This window comes from Notamacropus eugenii, chromosome 1, assembly GCF_028372415.1.
Source record: "Notamacropus eugenii isolate mMacEug1 chromosome 1, mMacEug1.pri_v2, whole genome shotgun sequence".
In the NCBI taxonomy this organism is placed as follows: Eukaryota; Metazoa; Chordata; class Mammalia; order Diprotodontia; family Macropodidae; genus Notamacropus; species Notamacropus eugenii.
In genome coordinates, this window is record NC_092872.1 from 45965939 (window position 1) to 45985432 (window position 19494).

The 19494-nt window shown below is 41.3% G+C and overlaps 1 protein-coding gene across 3 annotated transcripts in view; it reads right to left on the reverse strand.

Moving 5' to 3' along the window:
* GSG1L (GSG1 like) overlaps positions 1–6996 on the reverse strand; it is a 383367-nt gene extending 376371 nt beyond the window's left edge. For all 3 annotated transcript variants that reach the window (XR_011964618.1, XR_011964617.1, XM_072598140.1), the window contains exon 1: positions 6547–6996. Coding sequence is in view for 1 of the 3 variants with exons in the window: in XM_072598140.1 (XP_072454241.1) it covers positions 6547–6850 (304 nt within the window). In the remaining 2 variants the exon portion in view is untranslated. The remainder of the gene's footprint in view (positions 1–6546) is intronic.
* Between the last annotated feature and the right edge of the window lie 12498 nt (positions 6997–19494).

The following is a 19494-nucleotide window of genomic DNA, read 5'->3' on the forward strand; positions in this document are numbered from 1 at the left end:
AAATTGGCATTACTGTACTAATAATCATGTATATTATAAATATACACAAAAATTAGAAAATAAAAAAGAATGGTGTTAAGAAGAAATATTTTTTTATCATAGAGTCAACAGAGTCACTGAAATTTAGTGAGGGGCATGGCCCAGACCTTTACTTCAGGAAAATCAGCTTGGCAGCTATGTAGAGGATGGTTTGGAGAAAGAAGAGACTTGAGATAGGGAGACTATTGAGGAGGCTACCAGGGAAAGGTGATGTGGGCTTGAACTAGGCTTGTGGCAGATATAAACAAAAAGAAAAGACTAGATGTAACCAAAAGATTTGACACCTGATTGAGGGAGCATGAAGTGGCAAGGATGACAGTAAGTTTGTGAAGCTAAGTCACTGGAAGGATTATAGTATACTACATGAACATTTGGAAGGATGGAGGAGGTTGTGAGGAAAGAGATGCAATGGGATCTGAGACGCAGTCACAACCCACCAGCAAGCACTCGTTCTGAGACTCACTGGGTTCAACCCAAAATGAAAAGACATGCGATGATGGGGTAAGGGAGAGAGGGCAGAACTGCCCTAGAGAGAAAAGCTTTTTAGAGGGCATCATAACCAATAAGTGATTTTGAGAACAGATGGGTAAAGTTGAGGATTTTCCTAATGGTACCTGCACAGCTGCTACTATGGGTATCACAACAATAGCTGAGTTATATCTGTCTTTGGGTGCCTATGCTCAACTAGGAAGAGAGCTGGGAGCTTAGACAGTGGATGGAGGAAGAAAGATAGAGGAACACTGGGAGATAAGTGTAGGTATAGGCTGTGTGGGAGAAAAGTTTCAAAGTTTGGCTATCACTGATAAAGTGGTTTACAACCCATTTTCTCACCCTCTAATTGGTTGATCACGCAACCTTGGAGTCCATGGTCCTCATAGGATCAAGTCACAAACCCCTAGAGGGTCTAAACACTGCTGATCTAAAAGATGATAGCCAAACTTTCACATACTGGAATACTCCTTTATATTCAATATGCCCCCTTAACACACCACCACCACCACCACTTATCTAATCTTCTCTCCTGCTACTGGCCCACATTGAATGGGTTGATAGAACTGGAGATGCTTAGTTAAGAGAAGGCAAAAAATCTAAGAGAGGACTTGATAACTGTCTGCAAGTATTTGAAGGATTGTCATTTGGAAGAGACATTGAAAGAACAATCAGAAAAAATGAATGGAACTTTAGGCAAAAGGGCAGATTTAGACTTGAAGTCATAACAGTCCAGGTAAAGGATGATGTGGGGCTGAACCAAGGTGGTAATTGTACGAGAAGACAGAAGTGGTCAAATAGAAGAGGGGTTTGTGAAGACAGAAACAGCAACAATAGATTGAATATAACACCAATCTGCACACCTGGGACACTGAAATAAACAGGGAAATTTGACAGAGTGATAAGTTGTTTTGGACAATGTTGAGTTTGAGACACCTATTGGACATGCAATTTGAAATGTCCAATAGTTGGTGATGTGGGACTGGAGCTCAGAAGAGAGACTAAGGCTCGGTATACAGATCTGTAAACTGCTGAGCTCACCAAGAGAAGGCCCAGGAAAGACATTTAAAGTTATATCCCCCAAGATGATGACAATGGAGACTGAAGAGGAGAGGTCAGACAGAACCAGGAAAAAATAGTTATTCCTGAATCTCTCTAACACACATCGATTAATAGGGACAGAATATGCAGATCAAAGGAAGAGATAGACCTACTATACTCTGATCTGATCGAATATTCAGTTCTGGCACTGGCATTTTTAGGAAAGATAATTCCAAGCAGGGATGCAACTGGAAGAAAGCTACCAAGATAACTGAGTAACTGGAGAATACACTAAACAAGGATTGGTTGAATTAGCCTGGAAAGGAGAAAGCTTGAAAGAATGTGATCACTGTATTCAAGCATTTGAGACTGTCATGTGAAAGATGGTCCTAAAAGCAGTAGTAAGTACAGTGGTTTCGAGAAGATAGATTTCAGATGAATATAAGGAAAAAGACCTTCCTAACAAAGTTACCCTAAAGTATGACAGGCTGACCTGGAATAGAGGTCTTCAAATGAAAGCTGAATGATGACTTTTCAAACATGTTATAGAACAGCTTTCTGACCTTTGAGGTACCTTGTAGATGTAAGGTTCTGGGCTTCGCTCCATTTCTGCATTCCTATAGCATGTACATGGTCTTTAACCTTCCTTTTGTGCCTAATAGTGCAATGCTTTGAATTGTCAAGCAATTTTCATATATGTGTATGTACAATATAATACATATTTTATGGATATATATATATATGCATCTGTATGCATATGTGTGTGCATATCACCTTCTCAACTAGACTACAAACTCTTGGACGGAAGAGGTCACATCTTACATTTCTTTTATGTGAACTAAGAGCGAGAGCCATGTACATACATAGTAAGCCTTATTTTTCATAAAAGCAGATTTAGACTTAAAAGGGACTGTAAAGATCATCCTAATTCAATCATTTTACAAACAGGAAAACTAGAGAAAAGTGACTTACTCAAGGTCACACAAGTTATAAAAGGGATTAAAATTCATGTCCTTCATCTCCTGTTCAAGGCATTTTGCACTAAGGAGGGCTGCTTTGGAAAAATGAATAAATGTAAACTTGCTGGGAGATGGGAAGAGGGGTGGTCACCAAACAAACCACTGGGGGAAATCAAAAGTAGAAGCCAGGCTTCCCATTTCCCAAAGGCAGTATACTGATTCTTAGCGGACAGAGTCTGGATTGAACACTGGACTGGTTTTTTTTTTTGTGCAGAGGACATGATTCCTCTTCTGTATATTGAGGGAGAATGATGTTCCTTCTCAGAGGAGAGAGAAAAGGTTCCTTTGTGCTAGAATTGGTGAAAGTGTATCTGTTTTGGGGAAGACTATAGTTTTCTTTGTAAGCACTGTGGGCTATTAGTGTGGGAAAAGGGGGCTTGTTAGGTTTCACTGTAACTGACCATGATGGAGAGAGGTTTTTACAGGCCCAGAGTTTCTGGTTGGGGATTTGGAGCAGGAATGTTTGCAGCATGCTCTGCCCTGAGAGGGATAGGTTAGGATCTGTGATGGTTCGGTTCACAGAAACCGTGAAGAAAAGGGAGTAAATAAGAAGGAAATGATTCCTTCCCTTTTAAAGCAGACAGAGAGCTTTATCCTTAATTCTTTTCCTATGAGGGTAAGATGTCAATTTAGGAGGCGGTTATTTTTTTATGGGTCATAAAACACAGAAGAAAGGTAAACATGGACCAAAAAACTTTGTTTTTAATTGAGGTGCGGAGAGACTATCAGGAATTGGCCTCACTCATCAGCAGCACTTAGAAGAACACCCAAGGCTTCATGAGTGACAGGCTGATCACTACCTTCCAAACCCGAAAAAGAAAAATTGTAATTTTTCTGTGAGGTAAGTTTTTCATGTACTGATGACTAAGAGAAAAAAGAAATAATTTGAGGTTTATCTGATTTATCCAAATAGTCACTCATCCAGATTTGAATCAGTAACTTACCACCACAGTGGGAAATTAGCATGGGCAAAAAAAAAGATATATATTGAAATAATTCTAAAATCAAAGTTGTAAGTGCTCCTCTCAACACAGAGATTGCCATAGGACTAAAAAGAAACAAAAAAGGTATTTATGCACACTAAGGATTGCCCTAAATCAGGGGTGCTTAATTGTTTTTGTTTCCTGGAATTGGCCTACGGATTCCTCAGAATGCTTTTAAATGTATAAATTAAAATATATAGGATTACAAAGGAAATGAATTATACTAAAATATAGTTATCAAAGTATCTTTAAAAAAAAACAGTTCACAGACCCCCTAAAATCTAGGAGTTAATCAGTCCTCAATTTATTTGTTATTTATTTTGGTCCCAAATGTAAATCATCAGCCAGAAGGGTCCTTAGGTGATATCTAGTCCAATCCCCTTATTATATACAGATAGGGAAATATTTGGCCTGGAAGTTAAATGATTTGTCCAAGGTTACATTAATATATAGGAAGAGGTATAGCTGTGTTTCCAATGCATGTTTTCTGATCCAAATCTAGGACTTTCTTCATTATACTACACTACATCTAAAGTCATCTCTTCTTTAGTTCCCCCAAAGAGGCCTCTCCTTATAAACCACCTTACAGTGGTGTACTTCCTTCACCTTACCCTAACCCACCTTTCTGTCCCCACGCCACACTAGTACAACCGGGGCCAGACCATGTTTTAACCCAGGCTTACTAAAGGTGAAATCAGTATAAAAGAGAAGAATTTCTGAGAACTGAACCAGAGGCCCCAAACTAATACACATCTCCCTTCCCTACTGAAGCAACAGCTGAAAAGTCTCATTTGAGAATACTACATGTTGTAGTCTGATTGTAGCTGTCCAAGAAGTCCTTGGGGTGGGATGGGGTGGAGGATTCAAGTGCATATTTCAGGACTACGGTATTTTCCTGGGGAAGAGGAACTGATGGCAATTTATGTGTTCTATTCAAGAACTCAGAAATGCTTTCTTTAAGAATAGTTTATGGGTCAGAAGGGTTATTATTTTTCAAGTGTCAAGGTATTTCTGTATGGGTGGTTAGAGCTGTGGCTTGTACGCTTATGAAAAGCAATTAATTAGTTTTTTGGTGGTACAGTGGACTGGAAATTACAACATTAAGGGATTTAGTCTGGAAGGGGTCTTAGAGATCAGAGTTCAAATCCAGATCAAATCTAACGTTCTTTTTTTGTGCTCCCTGATGTCTCAGGAGACCTGGGTTCTAACACCAACTCTGTAGTTTATTTGTATGACTCTGGGCAGAGTGGCTTCCCCTCCCCTGGCTTTCAGGCTGCTGATAGGTAAGATTACAGCTTTGGACTAAAGTGTGCTTCCAGAATTTTCTAGAATAGAATCCAAATATATGAAAGTCTCATGAGTACTATCAGAACTGGGAGATCAACTCAATCCTGATTCATAACTAAAAATTTATGTCTGGCACAAATACAGTATAGAAAGCATCAGCATGCTTATAAGTAGCAGAAAGTACAATTCAGACAAGTTGCATTTAGTATCCAAAATAACAAGCTAACCTAGGCAGCCTTTCAGGAGAAAAAAAAGAAGAAAAGTCTGATCCTGTCCTATATACAAGCAATCAGACAACTCCTGGGTTGAAGTACTTGAAACCTTTCCCCTGTTCTTTAAACTAGCTCCTCCAGCAGCATTTTTCTCTGGCCAGAAAGAAGGCTCATGTCAATGCAACCAGACTGGTCAGCATACCAAAGACTCTGGGGCTAGATGTTCACTTCCACCACCACTTGAACAACCACAGGCATATTCATATTGCCCTGCAGAACTAAGCTTCTACTGAATGAATTTAAAGCTTCTGAAAAGAGGGAGTGGGTGTCCATTCAGAAAGCATCACCCCCTCTGAACATCAATCAGTGGCTGGCATTACAACCCAGCATGAACCAGTAAAAAGCTCTCAAGGTACACAGGCCTCGATTTATAGATGCCTGCTGCTTTCCCAAGGGCCTTTGCCAGAGGCCATCTCTCACCCAGACACTTCGAGCTTTTGCTAGAGCCGTGTTCTTAAGCTTTGTAGCACTTCTTTCTCTTTGTGGCCAGGAGAAGAGCACTCAGAGATGTAGAAGGAGAGGAGCCAAGCACAATAAGCTCACTGGGTCGGTGCCCATATTTTACCTCCTAAAAAGTGCATTTTTTTAATCAGTAAGAATTTTGAATAGTTTTTCGCTGTTTCTGTTGCAACTACTTTTCCATACGTTTTTTTTTATTTGAATTCTCTTTCTACTGTTTTTAAATTTGGTAAATATCTGACTCCCTTTCCTCAAGGCTCCAGCTTCTTCTAGAGGAGGAGTTCTGCACTCCACCTGCCCCCAAACAGACACATACGCACATGTGGCTTGTTTCAGTGGGGTTTTACTGAATGTTCCCAGTTCACACTGGTGCCAAGATGCCAGTTAGCCTGTGTAGACTTCTGTACTCATAACCTAAAACTATCAGTCAGGGAGAAACCCAAATTGCCAGCCTCACTCTGCAACTGCTAAAACGGAACCCTTTTCGCCTCTTTTTGGGGGGAGGGGAGGTGTAGGCTCTCTCCGGAGCAGCCCTGGCACAGGAGGGTCAGCTTGGGTGCCCATTTTCTAGTGTCCCCTTGGAAAGGGCCCACAGCCTGCGGAGGGCAGGTCAAGGAGCCCAGAAAGGGCAAGCTTCTCGGCCTTCCCCACGAAGAACAGGTTGTTCTCCGGGTCGGCGCGCTCCCAGCCTTCTAAACCGCGGCTCTGGGAACGTTCTACCCCGCGGGGTGCCCTTCCCCGTGGAACGTTCCCAAAGGCTGAGCATCCTAAGCCGTGGAACCCTCGGAACGTTCGTTCTAAATGGTCTCCCGGGCGCCGCACTGGGCTCCCGGAGGAACGGAGCCCCTCGCGCTCTGGTCAGCGAGGCCAAACCATCACGGTGGTCCCCAGCCGCGGCCCCCGGAGGCCGGGGAGGGGGACAGGGAGGAAGAGAACGAGGAGCCCGCCGCCACTTACCAAGTCCACTGAGGTTTTCCTCGCAGGAGTACCAGATGCCCGTGTGGAAATACCTGAAGAGGAAGCGGTCGTCCCCGGTCTCCCAGCTGTAGTGCACCCCGTGGGAGCCGGCCGTGTCGTTGGCCGTGCTGTTGCCGCCGTAGTTGAGGCAGTTGGTCTTCTTGCCGCGGCCGCAGTTGGGCTTGGGCACCCGCTGGGTCCCCTGGCACCAGTGCGTGGTGAGGAAGGCGGTGGTAGAGAAGAGAAGAGCCAGCAGGTTCAGACACACGGCCAGCAAGGCTCGGCACCGGCGGCTCGTCTTCATGCCTCTCCGCCCTCCTCGCGGGGACCAGGAGCGAGCGAGCCCGAAGGAAGCCGGGGCTGGGGGCGAGCGAGCGGGTGGGCGCGGGCGGGCGGGCGGCGGTGGGCGAGGAGAAGTTCTCGGAGCCTCGTCACGCGCCCTTCAGCAGCCAGTTTCCCCTCGGCGGAAACTCTCCGTCTCTTCCAATCTGTTGCTGGAGCGGCTCTGCCAAGGCTGCAGCCGGGTCCCCATCTTCCTCTGAACTTGGGGCGCTCGCCGCCAGAGGGACGCGACCCCCCGAAGGCGCCGGGACGTGCGGGGCCGGAGCGGAGCCTCGGCGGAGGGGATGCCAGAGGAGGAGGGGGCGATCAGAGAGGCTGTGGCTGTCTGGCCGCCAGCACCGACAGGGAGCGAGTGGAGGAGCGAGGGAGCGAGCGAACATCTGCTAGCTGGAGGCACATGCCAGGCAAGGGGATGCGCGGCCGCCTCCTGCTCCGTGGGGAGGAGACACCTGCAGGCTGCGGGACGACATTGTAGTCCAGCCTGGAGAGGGGATGGAGGAATCCAGAGAAAGGAGGCTGGGGAGCCGCGGCCCCCGCCCTCCTCTGCCCTCCCCCGCTGGCCCCCGCCCCCCCTCCGCTCCCCCGCTCTCCCTCGCCCTCCTCTCCTCGGTTTCGCCCCGAAATTTCCCTCTGTACACAAGGCTGTACACAATCACGCTGACGGTCAGGGAGCCGCAAGCCCGGGAGGGCTCCTAGGTCTCATTTGATTTTCCAAAACAGAAATTATGTGGGCCTGGGGAGCTCCTCTGCCCACCCTGCGGCCCTGCCGGGGTCGGCCTCGGCACCCCCTCTACACGCCCTCTGGTTCACCTGCCTCCTGCCCCGATCTTGAGAAGTCGATTTGATGATCTCGAAGGTTTCGTTGTCTCTCTGTCCTAGGGCCTGGCTTAGAAAAAATCACCACAACATGTCAAGATCAAAAAAAGTTCCAAGGTAGTTGAGAGGGACGTTGCACGTTTGTAAACAAGCGCACCTTGTCTGGGTGGAGCAGACAGAAGCTAATCTGTCTTTTATTCGAGTCCCCGTCTAGGTCTCCATCATCCAGGCCTTTCACTAGCCACATTTACTCCTCCCATTCTAGATGGTCCAAGCTGGAAGGGACCTTGGAGGTCATTCTAATCCAACCCCCTCTTTTTATAGATAAGGGAAGTGAAAGCCCAGAGATGAGAAGCAACTGGTCCAAGGTCACAGAGCTAATAAATGGCAGAGTTAGGTATTCTCTCCGAAATGCCACAAACCTTTTCCACAATCCTTGCTGCCCTTTCCATGGTCTTTCCTAAGCACCTAGTAAGATACCTAACATTTAGAAAGTCATGAAGGGTTCACTAAGCAGCAGCATGGGAGACAGTGGAGAGACAGAAAGCCATTGTTGGAGTCAAGAAGGACCTGAGTTCAAATCCATCTTCTAAAACATACTTGCTGTGTGACTCTTGGAAAGTCACAACCAAGAAATTCTCTGCCTCTAATTAGCAGCTCTCCACTGGGGGGTTGAGGGGGCTCAAATAAAAGTTTCCCCAACACCAGTGAAATCACAAGTCTGAATAAAATTAAAAGGCATCCACGAAACTACAGAAAGATATATTGTGATTAAGACTGGAGGCTGGTCTTTTCATTTCTAGCCCACCACTTGGATAAGTAACTTCATTAGCCTATGACACAGTTCACCCATTTATAAAGTCAAGAAAACATTTTACTAATGGACTTATGTAAGAGTTCAGGAGAATGCTAATTAAGTTTAATCCGGCCTCTTCCGTGGCAGAAAAGTATCAAAAAGGTATGAAAAATTGCCACAACTTTTCTCTAGGCTGCTTTTAACTTGGAGGTATTTCATCAGTTTGACCTACCTTTCTTTTTCTTTTTTATCCAAACCTGATGTCTGGCATAGGAAAAAAACTTCCAGTGTAGCAATTCTGTTCACTAATACAGATTGGCAACTCATCTGAAACTTAGCAGTCTTAGCTAGCTGCCTGGGCACTGAACATATAAATGACTTAGCTACGTCTATGACAGTATATGTATGTCAAAGTCAGAATTCAAACCCAGGTTTTTCTGACTTTCATGCCTCCTCTCTCAGCACTACAATTAACCTACTTTACTCCTCATTATTATATTCAACCTAGGCAAAGCTCCTTCTATGGAGCTAATTGTCTTACTCCTATCTGCCATCTCATTAATCAATCAATAAACATTTATTAAGCACCTACTATATACTAGGCAACAAGCTAAGTGCTGGGGATACAAAAAGAGGCAAAGATAGTTCTTGTCTTCAAGGAGCTTATAACCTAAGGGGATTGTAATGTCTAAGGGGAGACAATATGCAAATAAATATACATAAAGTAAGCTACAGGCAGTATGAATAGGAAATAATTAATGGAAGAATTAAGAGATGTTGGAGAAGGTTTCCAGTAAAACATGGGATTTTAGTTGGGACCTAAAGAAAGCCAAGGAGGTCAGTAGTTGGAGAGGAGGGAGAACATTCCAGGCACAGGAACTAACCAAGAGACAAGAGATGGAGTGTTTTGTTCATGGAACAGCTAGGAGGCCAGTGTCATTGGATCAAAGAGTATGTAGCAGAGGGGAAGGTGTAAGGAGACTGGAAATGCAGGAGGGGTCTAGGCTATAAAGGGATTTGAATTAGAAACCAAATGTTTTGTATTTTATCTTGGAGGCAACAGGAAGCCACTGGAGTTCATTGAATAAGGAGAAGTAACATGATCAGACCTACACTTTAGAAAAATCATTTTTGCGGCTGAATGCAGAGTGGATTGGACTAGGGAGAGAGTTGAACCAGGCAAACCCACCAACAAGCTATTGCAATATTCCAGGCATGAGGTGATGAGGGCCTGCACTAGATCTTTTCATTCATTCACCAGATATTTAATGCCTGCTATGTTCAGAAAGATTAAAAAGCACACATTCCCCACCTTCAAGTAATTTACAGTTTAATATTAAATCTACCACATACACAAATAAAGATGACATGAGGCTGAATACCATTTGAAACGAATTACTCATGAGAAGGAGGGTAGGAAGGGGCAGGGAATATAGATTGGGGAAGATTTCATGGAAGAGGTAGCACCTGAGTTGAGCTTTAAAGGAAAAGGGAAAAAAAGAGGAGGGTTTCAGTAGATAATAATGATGACAGAGTTCATTCCAGGCACTGAATGCACTGACTGGGGAGATAGAGATGGCCTAAATATATGTAGAGGGGAAGGAGAATAGGATAGGATTAAGTAATTGCCTCAGTTTAACTGGAACATAGAGTGTGTAAGGAGTAGAATGAAATAAGACTGGAAAGGTAGATGAAAACCAGATTTAAATATCAAGCTAAGAATTTTTTATTTTAACTTATAAGCAACATAGAGCCCCTGAAGTATTTTTAGAAGGAGAATTCCATGCTCAGATCTGTATATCAGAAATATTTTGGCAGCTCTGGTTCAGTCCTGTCCGACTCCTCATGACCCCATTTGGGGTTTTCTTGGTGAAGATACTGAAGTAGTCTGCCATTTCCTTCTCCAGCTCATTTTACATGTGAGGAAGCTAAGGCAAACAGAGTTAAGTGACTTGCCAAGGGTCATACAGCTAACAAGTGTCTGAGGCCAGATTAGAACTCAGGAAAAGGAGTCTTCTGACCTCAGTGCACTATGGCCCCACCTAGCTGCTGCCCTTTGGCAGCTCTGTAAAGTGTGAACCAGATAGCAAAGAGACTGAAAACAGGAGAGTTGGGAGGCTACCAGAAGAGACCAGGAGAGAACTGATAATGTCTATGCCAGTTAAGTGGAGAAGAAGGGACAAATACAAGAGTAATTGTGAAGACTGACTCTCCAGGGCTTGGTAACTGATTGGGTGTGATAGAGGAGAATCAAAAATAATTCTGAGGTTTCAAGTTTGGGAGATTATGTCTCAGAAGCACTACCTAATATTTTGTAAATCTTAAAAGCCATCTTTAATATGAGTTATTAAATTGGAAACAAAGGCAGATTTAAGTAGGGAAGGGGAAGGGATATTGCTGAGAGGTGACAGAATTCATCTACCAAGGTTTTAGGCTTACCTTCTTAGAGAGAAGAGGAACCTTAGAGTTCCTAGTCCAGTACCTTTACTTTACAGATATGGAAACTGAAACTCAGAGAAGTTGTGACTTGTTCCAACATCAGACAGGTAGTAAATTGTAAACCCAGCATCCCAATTTAGGTTCTCTCCATCAGACTATTTATATAAGTAGCATAAATTATTTTTAGTCACAATGTTAATCTTTGGTGTATTATACCATTACAAGCCATCAGTACACATAGATTCATCCTATTTTAAGAACCAGACTTATAAAACAAACAAATTAGAGAGTATTAACAGTTCAAAAGGATTCCTCATGTTAAATCTAGCAATGAATTCTTTTAAAACTAGTATACTTTCTAATGTGCCTAAAATGTGATTCGGTCTACCCCCCAAAATATGATTTACATGCAACATTTTTGCTTATTTGATAAAATAACTATCTGTCCATCCACGTTACTATCTTCTGTTTTTAAAGAGGTCACATTAATTAAATGTGTTCTGTATAGCGCCTAGCACAAATTCCATAGACACAAATACTATATGCTAATTATTATTTCTTGATGGTTTTTATTTCTTAATTCAATTGAATTTGGTCTGAGTAGAGAAGCACTTTGAACTGAGGCTACCAGCTTGGGGAGTAGTATGATTTCCAAAATTCAAGGTTAATACGCAATGTATTTTCATCTAGTTAGTAGTATGGATGCCCCTATTGCCAAATACTTTCATTCCTCTTCAGCAGCTCCAGTTTCGGCCTGAGGGCAGAAGAGATGCTCTGTTGCAGGGATTCATACTGTGTATATTGTACAATTTAGCCCAATACCCGCAGGTCACTGGTTTTCCACTTTTTAGTAGTTGTGGAACCCTTCTATTAAGCCTCTGCAGCCCTAGTTCCAACACTAATATAATGCTGTGATGGAGCCTGAAGTTGATTTAAAAAAAAAAATACACAAGTTAATATGCTCTCCATGACCATTGTTTCTTTCAGGAAAGCCCCAGAGTGACATCTTGTAGAATCCTGAGATTCTCAATGATAACACAATTTGTAAACAACTAGACCTCAGCACTTTCAAGGGTATAGTTATGCAATCTGAAAGTCCATTCAGTTTAATTTATAAAGCTTTTATTAAGCACTTACTATGTATGAAGGGGCACTGCAGTAGATCCTGGAATTTAAAAAAATCCCTGCCTCCCTTTCATTCTACTGGAGGCATGTAATAGGTATTATGTAAGCAAATACAGAATGTAAACATATTGATTTCAAGAAGGAGAAAGTACCAAAAGGGTGAGGGTCAGGAAATACTTGGGTAACAGGTGGCACACTTGAGGTATGTGCTTTGAAGGGCGGTAGAGAGAGGTAAGGAGGTAGCACATTTTAGACATAGGAAATACTCTTTGAAATGGCATGGAGACAAAGGGGGAAGTGCCATGTATTGGCAAGCAGCTGGCAGACTAGTTTCATTAGAATGGAAAGTATATGGAGGACAGTAAAATGAAACAAGAATGGCAAGGTTGGTGGAAGTCAGATTATGAAGGGATTTAAATGCCAGGCTGGGGACTTAGATTTTATCAGAGAGGATCTATGGAACCAATTGAAGATAAAGATTTTTGAGTAGGGGGTTAACACGGTCACATCTGTGTTTTTGGGATATTAATTTGACAGCTTTTTGGATTGATGTTTTGACAGAGAGAATGAATGAAGAAGAGACAAGGAAAGCAATTAGGAAGCTATCACAATAATCTGGGGCAGAGGCAATGCAGGGCTGAACTAGAATAAAGGCTACATAAGTGAAAGAAGACAGATTCAAGAGCTGTTCTGAGTTTATGATAGACAAGGCTCGGCAGATGATTGTGCATGGGGGTGGAAATAGACAATAGGAACAGGTGATTGGAAAGATAGTGGCCCCATCAATAGACATGAAGAAGCTTGAAGGAGGGATAGGTTTGGAAGGAAATAAAACTATTTCCATTTAAAACATATGAAATTTAAAGCACCCATGATACACCAATGTCCCTTGTAATAGAACTGTACTATGACATGGATGCAGTTTAAAACACCTTGTAGTCATAGGCCTCCATAGAGCCTGTGTGCTGGCACTGGGCTCTCCCTCATGTGAGAGTTACCATTGGTTCTTGTTACCCTGAAGAGAAGTAATGCCTTTGCCAGAGCATTCCATTCAAACATGGCACTCTACCTTCTACCCACACATCTTTGCACAAGGATTCTATGTCATGCCTAAAATGTTCTCCCTCCTCACCTCCACCTTATCAAGTTGCATCCTTCCTTTTGAAGTGCAATTCAGATGGTCTCCTAAATCCAAATGCTGGCTTGTAAACACCATCATCCAGAATCCTGAGGCAAAGGGGAAGTTTTAATGATAATTCTTGGATCAGATTGTGGCAACATTCCCAGGCATACTTGGCCCACACTCTATACTCACCTATGCTCATAGATTCTGCTCAGTGTTGCAGACTCTCAGAATGAGGAAAGCTCAGTCCAAACCTGAACATACTCTCTACAACGTTCCCCAACAAATGGATGATGCAGTCTCAGTTTGAAGATTCCCAGTAATCATGATCCTGTACCTCACATTGTAGTCCATTCCACATTTGAACAGAACTTATTATTAATAAAAATGCTGTTGTTGTTTTCAGTCATTTCTGACTCTTTGTGACCCTATTTGGGGTTTTCTTGGTGAAGATACTGAAGTGGTCTGCCATTTTCTTCTCCAGCTCATTTTACAGATGAGGAAATTGAGGCAAACAGGGTTAAATGACTTGCCCAGAGTAATATAGCTAGTAAATATCTGAGACCAGAATTTAACTTGGAGCATTCTGACTGCAAGTTCAGCACTGTAAACTATGGCACCCCACAGCTGCCCTCTTAATAATAATAGTTGGTGTTTTATAGTATTTAAAGGTTTATAAAGGGCTTTAATGCACTGTCTTACTTTAACTTCATCATAACAGTGAACATAGGGGTATAATTATTAAACCACCTTCCCTCAGTTTTACAACTGTAGAAACTGAGACACATAGAAGTTCAATGACTTATCTGTGGCTGTTACACAACCAGTAAGTGTTGGAGGCAGGATTCTAACCCAGGCTTGTCTGGCTTACCTCCAAGCCAGTACTCCTTCTACTATTCTGCCTCTCAAAGAAGTTTTTGCTTACATCAAGTGGCAATTTGCCCCCCTGAAACTTGCCCTTTGTTCCTTCTGAGTCAAGAAGAATACGTTAAATCTCCAGAGTCAAGGTTTGGCAATAACTTATCATTATCTCTAGATTCTTACTTCTGAGGAAACCAAAAAACCTACCTTGCCTGGTAGATTTTTTTTCTTTCTATCTTTCTTCCTTCCTTCCTTCCTTCCTTCCATCCTTCCTTCTTTCCTTCCTTCCTTCCTTCCTCCCTCCCTCCCTCCCTTTCTTTCTTTCTTTCTTTCTTTCTTTCTTTCTTTCTTTCTTAGAAAGAGGAGACATAACTCTACTTTCAAATAGCATAATAATGTACTTAGAGAACCCACCAAAAATCAGCAAAAATACTAGAATTATTATTAGATAGATCAAAGTAGTAAGACATAATATTAATCCACAAGTATTATTAGTATTTCAATACAGAAGATGAAGAAACAATAATAAAAGAAACTATTAAAAACAAAAAAAAGACCCACAGTATTTAGGAGCTAACTTACTAAGACACTAAAACAATTTACATTAAAAAATTGCAAAACACTATAGATTTTTAAATGATAGTTAGATAATTGAAGATATATTTACTATTGATGGTTAGGATGTGTCAATATAATAAAAAGTCAAAACTAACTAAATTAACTTAGAGATGTATTGCAGTATTTGCCTGGATAATTTCACAAAATCATTTTACCCAATCCCAGAAAGGCTTAAAGTCTACTGACAAACTGGATTTCTGTCATCTCAGGAGCAGCCCAAATACAGAGAGCCTTATTACCTGTATGGTCACAGGGGATACATTTTTCAATCACAGCAATTTTCCAAGGCCATTCACCAAGTTCATTACAGAGGAGGTACAATATGCATTGGTGGGGAGGGTACTCACACTAGTGAAATTACAAACCTTTGAAGTTCTGTAGCAGGTTTTGCCTTCTGCCAAACTCTAACGTCAATTCTTTAGAAGGTCACCAACATACTTCTGAGTTTCTAAAGTCACTTGCTTGTATTATTGTCCAAAACCTCAAAAATGAACATTTTAAAAGTGGGAACCCCTATGACAGAGTAATAAAAATAGCTTGCATTAAAGTAATTCAGATTATTGTGGTTTTAAATTCATCTCCAAGGTGACTTAAATAAATATCAATGCTATTTCTTCTATTTTAGGTTCAACTTAAGGCTTTGAGGTGAAAAGCCAACCCAAATGTACAATTTACAGATCTATTATTAAGGACTAAACATTTCTCTAGGGCTCTTAATGCTATTTGCAATCACAATAACCCTGGGAGGTCAATTCTCCCAAGGAGAAACTAACTAACTTCATTAGAAAGTGATCAGTTCCTTCCTACTTTCCTTGAAACAGTCTTAATGGTAATGCCGTAATGTCTGCCTGAGTTTCAAATGTGGGACACAAAACATTTCTTTGACCTTTTGCCACTGATTCATTTTTAGATGATTTGGAAAGAAAGCCAATTGAATCTTTACAAAGTATTAACCTAAGCTAAGGCTATATTTTTTTTTTATGTGACAATATATAGCTTAGTATGGCCTTACTATAGGCCTACAGCATGAAAAAAATTAGTCAAATACTTTTTTTTAAGTGAGAGGGAGGGGGCAGAGCCAAGACAGAGGAGCAGAAGGACAAACCTTCCCTGTTTCTACACCCACAGCCCATAAAATACCTGTAAAAAATTACTCCAAACAAATTCTAGAGCAGCAGAAGCCACAAAATGACAGAGTGAAAGAGATTTTTCAGCCCAAGATATCCTAGAAGGCCAAAAGGAAAGGTCTGTTGCACTGGGCTTGGAGCAGAATGTGGTCCAGCCTTGGCCACACAGCATGGCAGGGACAGGACTGAAGAAGGCTTCATGGCATAGAATCACAGGCAGCAGCTGTAGTTCCCAGATTTCTCAACCCACAAACACCAAAGACAGTTTCAAAGGTCAGTGTAAAAATCTCTTTCACCTGAGTGAGAAGAGAGTAGGGTGTGGCCCTAGCCCTGGCTCCAGAGCTGCAGCAGTCATTGCAACAGCATCAGCATCCATTTTTGGAGCCCTCCACCTAAAGACCCTGGGGGAATTGAGCTGCTGACATGTGTCACAGTTCTGAGTGACAGTCCTGGGGTGAGGAGGAGTGCTGGCTTGTTGGAACTGGTGGTGACTATGGAGAGGGAATCCTACTAGCAGAACCTGGGCAGAAAATTTGGTGGTTGCTTCCAGACCAGAGTACAGGCCAGAATAGGAGTAAGCACCTCTCCCTTGATTGTGCCACCTTGGAGGAACTGAGAACTTACAGGTTCCTAGAGTATACCCTCCACTTGACAAAGGACTCAAAAGTCAAGTAACTGGCTGGGAAAATTCTCAAAAAGGGGGGGAAATGAGACTATTTAAGGTTACTTTCTTGGCAAAAAGGTATTTTCTTCCATCCTTTCAGATGAGGAAGAACAAAGCATACCATCAGAGAAAGACATAAAAGTCAAGACTTCCACATCCAAAACTTGCAAAATAAATATGCAATGGTTTCAGGCAATGGAAGAGCTCAAAAAGGATTTTGAAAATCAAGTAAGAGAGGTGAAGGAAAAATTGCGAAGAGAAATGAAAGTGATGAAAGAAAATTATAAAAAGGGAGTCAACAGCTTGCTAAAGGAGACCCCAAAAAATGCTGAAGAAAATAACACCTTTAAAAATAGACTAACCCAAATGACAAAAGAGGTCCAAAAAGCCAATGAGGAGAAGAATGATTTATAAAGCAGAATTAGCCAAATGGAAAAAGAGGTTCAAAAGCTCACTGAAGAGCATAGTTCTTTAAAAATTAGAATGGAGTAGATGGAAACTAATGACTTTATGAGAAACCAAGAAATTACAAAGCAAAACCAAAAGAATGAAAAAATAGAAGACAATGTGAAATATCTCACTGGAAAAATAACTGACCTAGAAAATGGATCCAGGAGAGACAATTTTAAAATTATGGGACTATCTGAAAGCCATGATCAAAAAAGAACCTAGACATCATCTTTCATGAAATAATCAAGGAAAACTGCCCTGATATTCTAGAACCAAAGGGTAAAATAAATATTGAAAGAATCCACTGATCATCTCCTGAAAAGAGATCCTAAAAGAAAGACTCCTAGGAATATTGTACCCAAATTCCAGAGTTCCCAGGTCAAGGAAAAAATATTTCAAGTAGATGGAAAGAAATAATTTGAGTATTGTGGAAACCCAATCAGGATAACACAAGATCTAGAAGCTTCTACGTTAAGGGATTGAAGGCCTTGGAATATGATATTGCAAAAGTCAAAGGAACTAGGATTAAAACCAAGAATCATCTACCCAGCAAAACTGAGTATAATACTTCAGGGGAAAAAATAGTCACTCAATGAAATAGAGGACTTCCAAGCATTTTTGATGAAAAGACCAGAGCTGAATAGAAAATTTCACTCCCAGACACAAGAATCAAGAGAAGCATGAAAAGGTAAACAGGAAAGAGAAATCATAAGGGACTTACTAAAGTTGAACTGCTTACATTCCTACATGGAAAGATAATATTTGTAACTCTTGAAACTTTTCTCAGTATTTGGGTGGTTGGAGGGATTATATACATATAGACAGAGGGCACAGGGTGAGATAAATAGGAAGGGATGATATCTAAAAAAATAAAATTAAAGGGTGACAGAGGAATATATTGGGAGAAGAAAAGAAGAAATAGCCAATTATGTCTCATGAAAGAGGCAAGAGAAAACTTTTTCAGTGGAGGGGAAAGAGGGAGGTAACAGGGGAAAAGTGAAGCTTACTCTCATAGATTTGGCTTAAGGAAGGAATAACATGCACACTCAGTTTGGTATGAAAATCTATCGTACACTAGAGGAAAGTAGTGGAGAAGGGGATAAATGAGGTTTGGGGGGGATGATAGAAGGGAAGACAAATGGGAGGAGGGAGTAATTAGAATTAAACACTTTTGGGGAGGGACAAGGTCAAAAGAGAGAATAGGATAAATGAGGGGCAGGATAGGATGAAGGGAGAGTTAATTTTTCACAACATGATTATTATGAAAGTCTTTTGCATAACTACACATGTATAGCCTATATTGAATTGCTTACCTTCTCAGAGGGGATGGGTGGGGAGGGAGGGAGGGAGAGAAGTTGGAACTCAAAGTTCTAGGAACAAATGTTGAGGATTGTTTTTACATACAACTGTGAAATAAGAAATACAGGTAATGGGGTATAGAAATCTATCTTGTCCTACAAGAAATGAGAGATGATGGGGATAAGGGAAGGGAGGGCAGATTGGGGGCAGGGGTGATCAGAATGTATGGTGTCTTGGGGTGGGGGAAGAGGAGAGATGGGGAGGAAATTTGGAACTCAAAATCTTGTGGAAATGAATATTGAAAACTAAAAATAATTTTTTTAAAAGTGAGAGGGAGAAGAATTCAGTGAAAGTATTTACTTAAAATTTTGAATATGACCCATAGAACTGTTATCACAAAATCAGTTGTACCATCATATGGTAAAAAGTATAGTAGAATGATGGAATATCATAATATTTTAAAATAATCATGTAACAGTTTATATATTCATCTTTATTCATCCCACAATATCTCTCATAAACCTTGGAATGAAATTTCAAATTTTAACTTTGGAAAGATGGGAAACCTCTATTCAGTTATTCCCTTCTCAGACAACAGAAATGAAAAAACAAAAGCCTATGGACATATCTCTAAATTGTCAAAGTATGACTTTTTAAAACATTTTTCAAGTATTAAGAAGTGGTCGTGATAACCCTTCTAGACAAGCATAGTTCCCAGAGATTATCCCTTGTTCATTCATTCAAGTTTTTATTAAGCTCCTACTATATGCAAAACATTCATAGACTAAGGAGACTTAAAAAAAAAAGTCAAACAGACTTCTCATCCTTTAAGAAGTCAGTGGAGGAGATACCGAAACATTGAAGTGACAATGAGCAACAGTAAATTATTAAGTGCTAAAGAGTGCTATAAATAATACATTTTATAGAAATTTTTTAATAGTTAAAGATAAATGTGGTCTGGAACTTTCCCCAAATGAGAAAGCAGAAATTGAGCTGGACATTGAATGATGGGTAGAATTGAGATTGGCAGAAGGGTGAGGAAAATTCATCCCAGACAGGGGAAATAGCATAAGGAAAAGCTTGGAGTTAGTTGTGAGCATAGTGTTTCCAGGAGACAAGAGAAGGTTTATATCGGGGAGTAATGAGAAATAAAGCTGGATAGGTAAAAAGGAGAGCATGTAATGAAAGACTTCAAATGCCTTGTACAAAAGGGGCCCTGGATTTTATTGTTGTTCAGTAGTTTCAGAATTTTCATGACTTTACTCGGGGTTTTCTTGGCAAAGATACT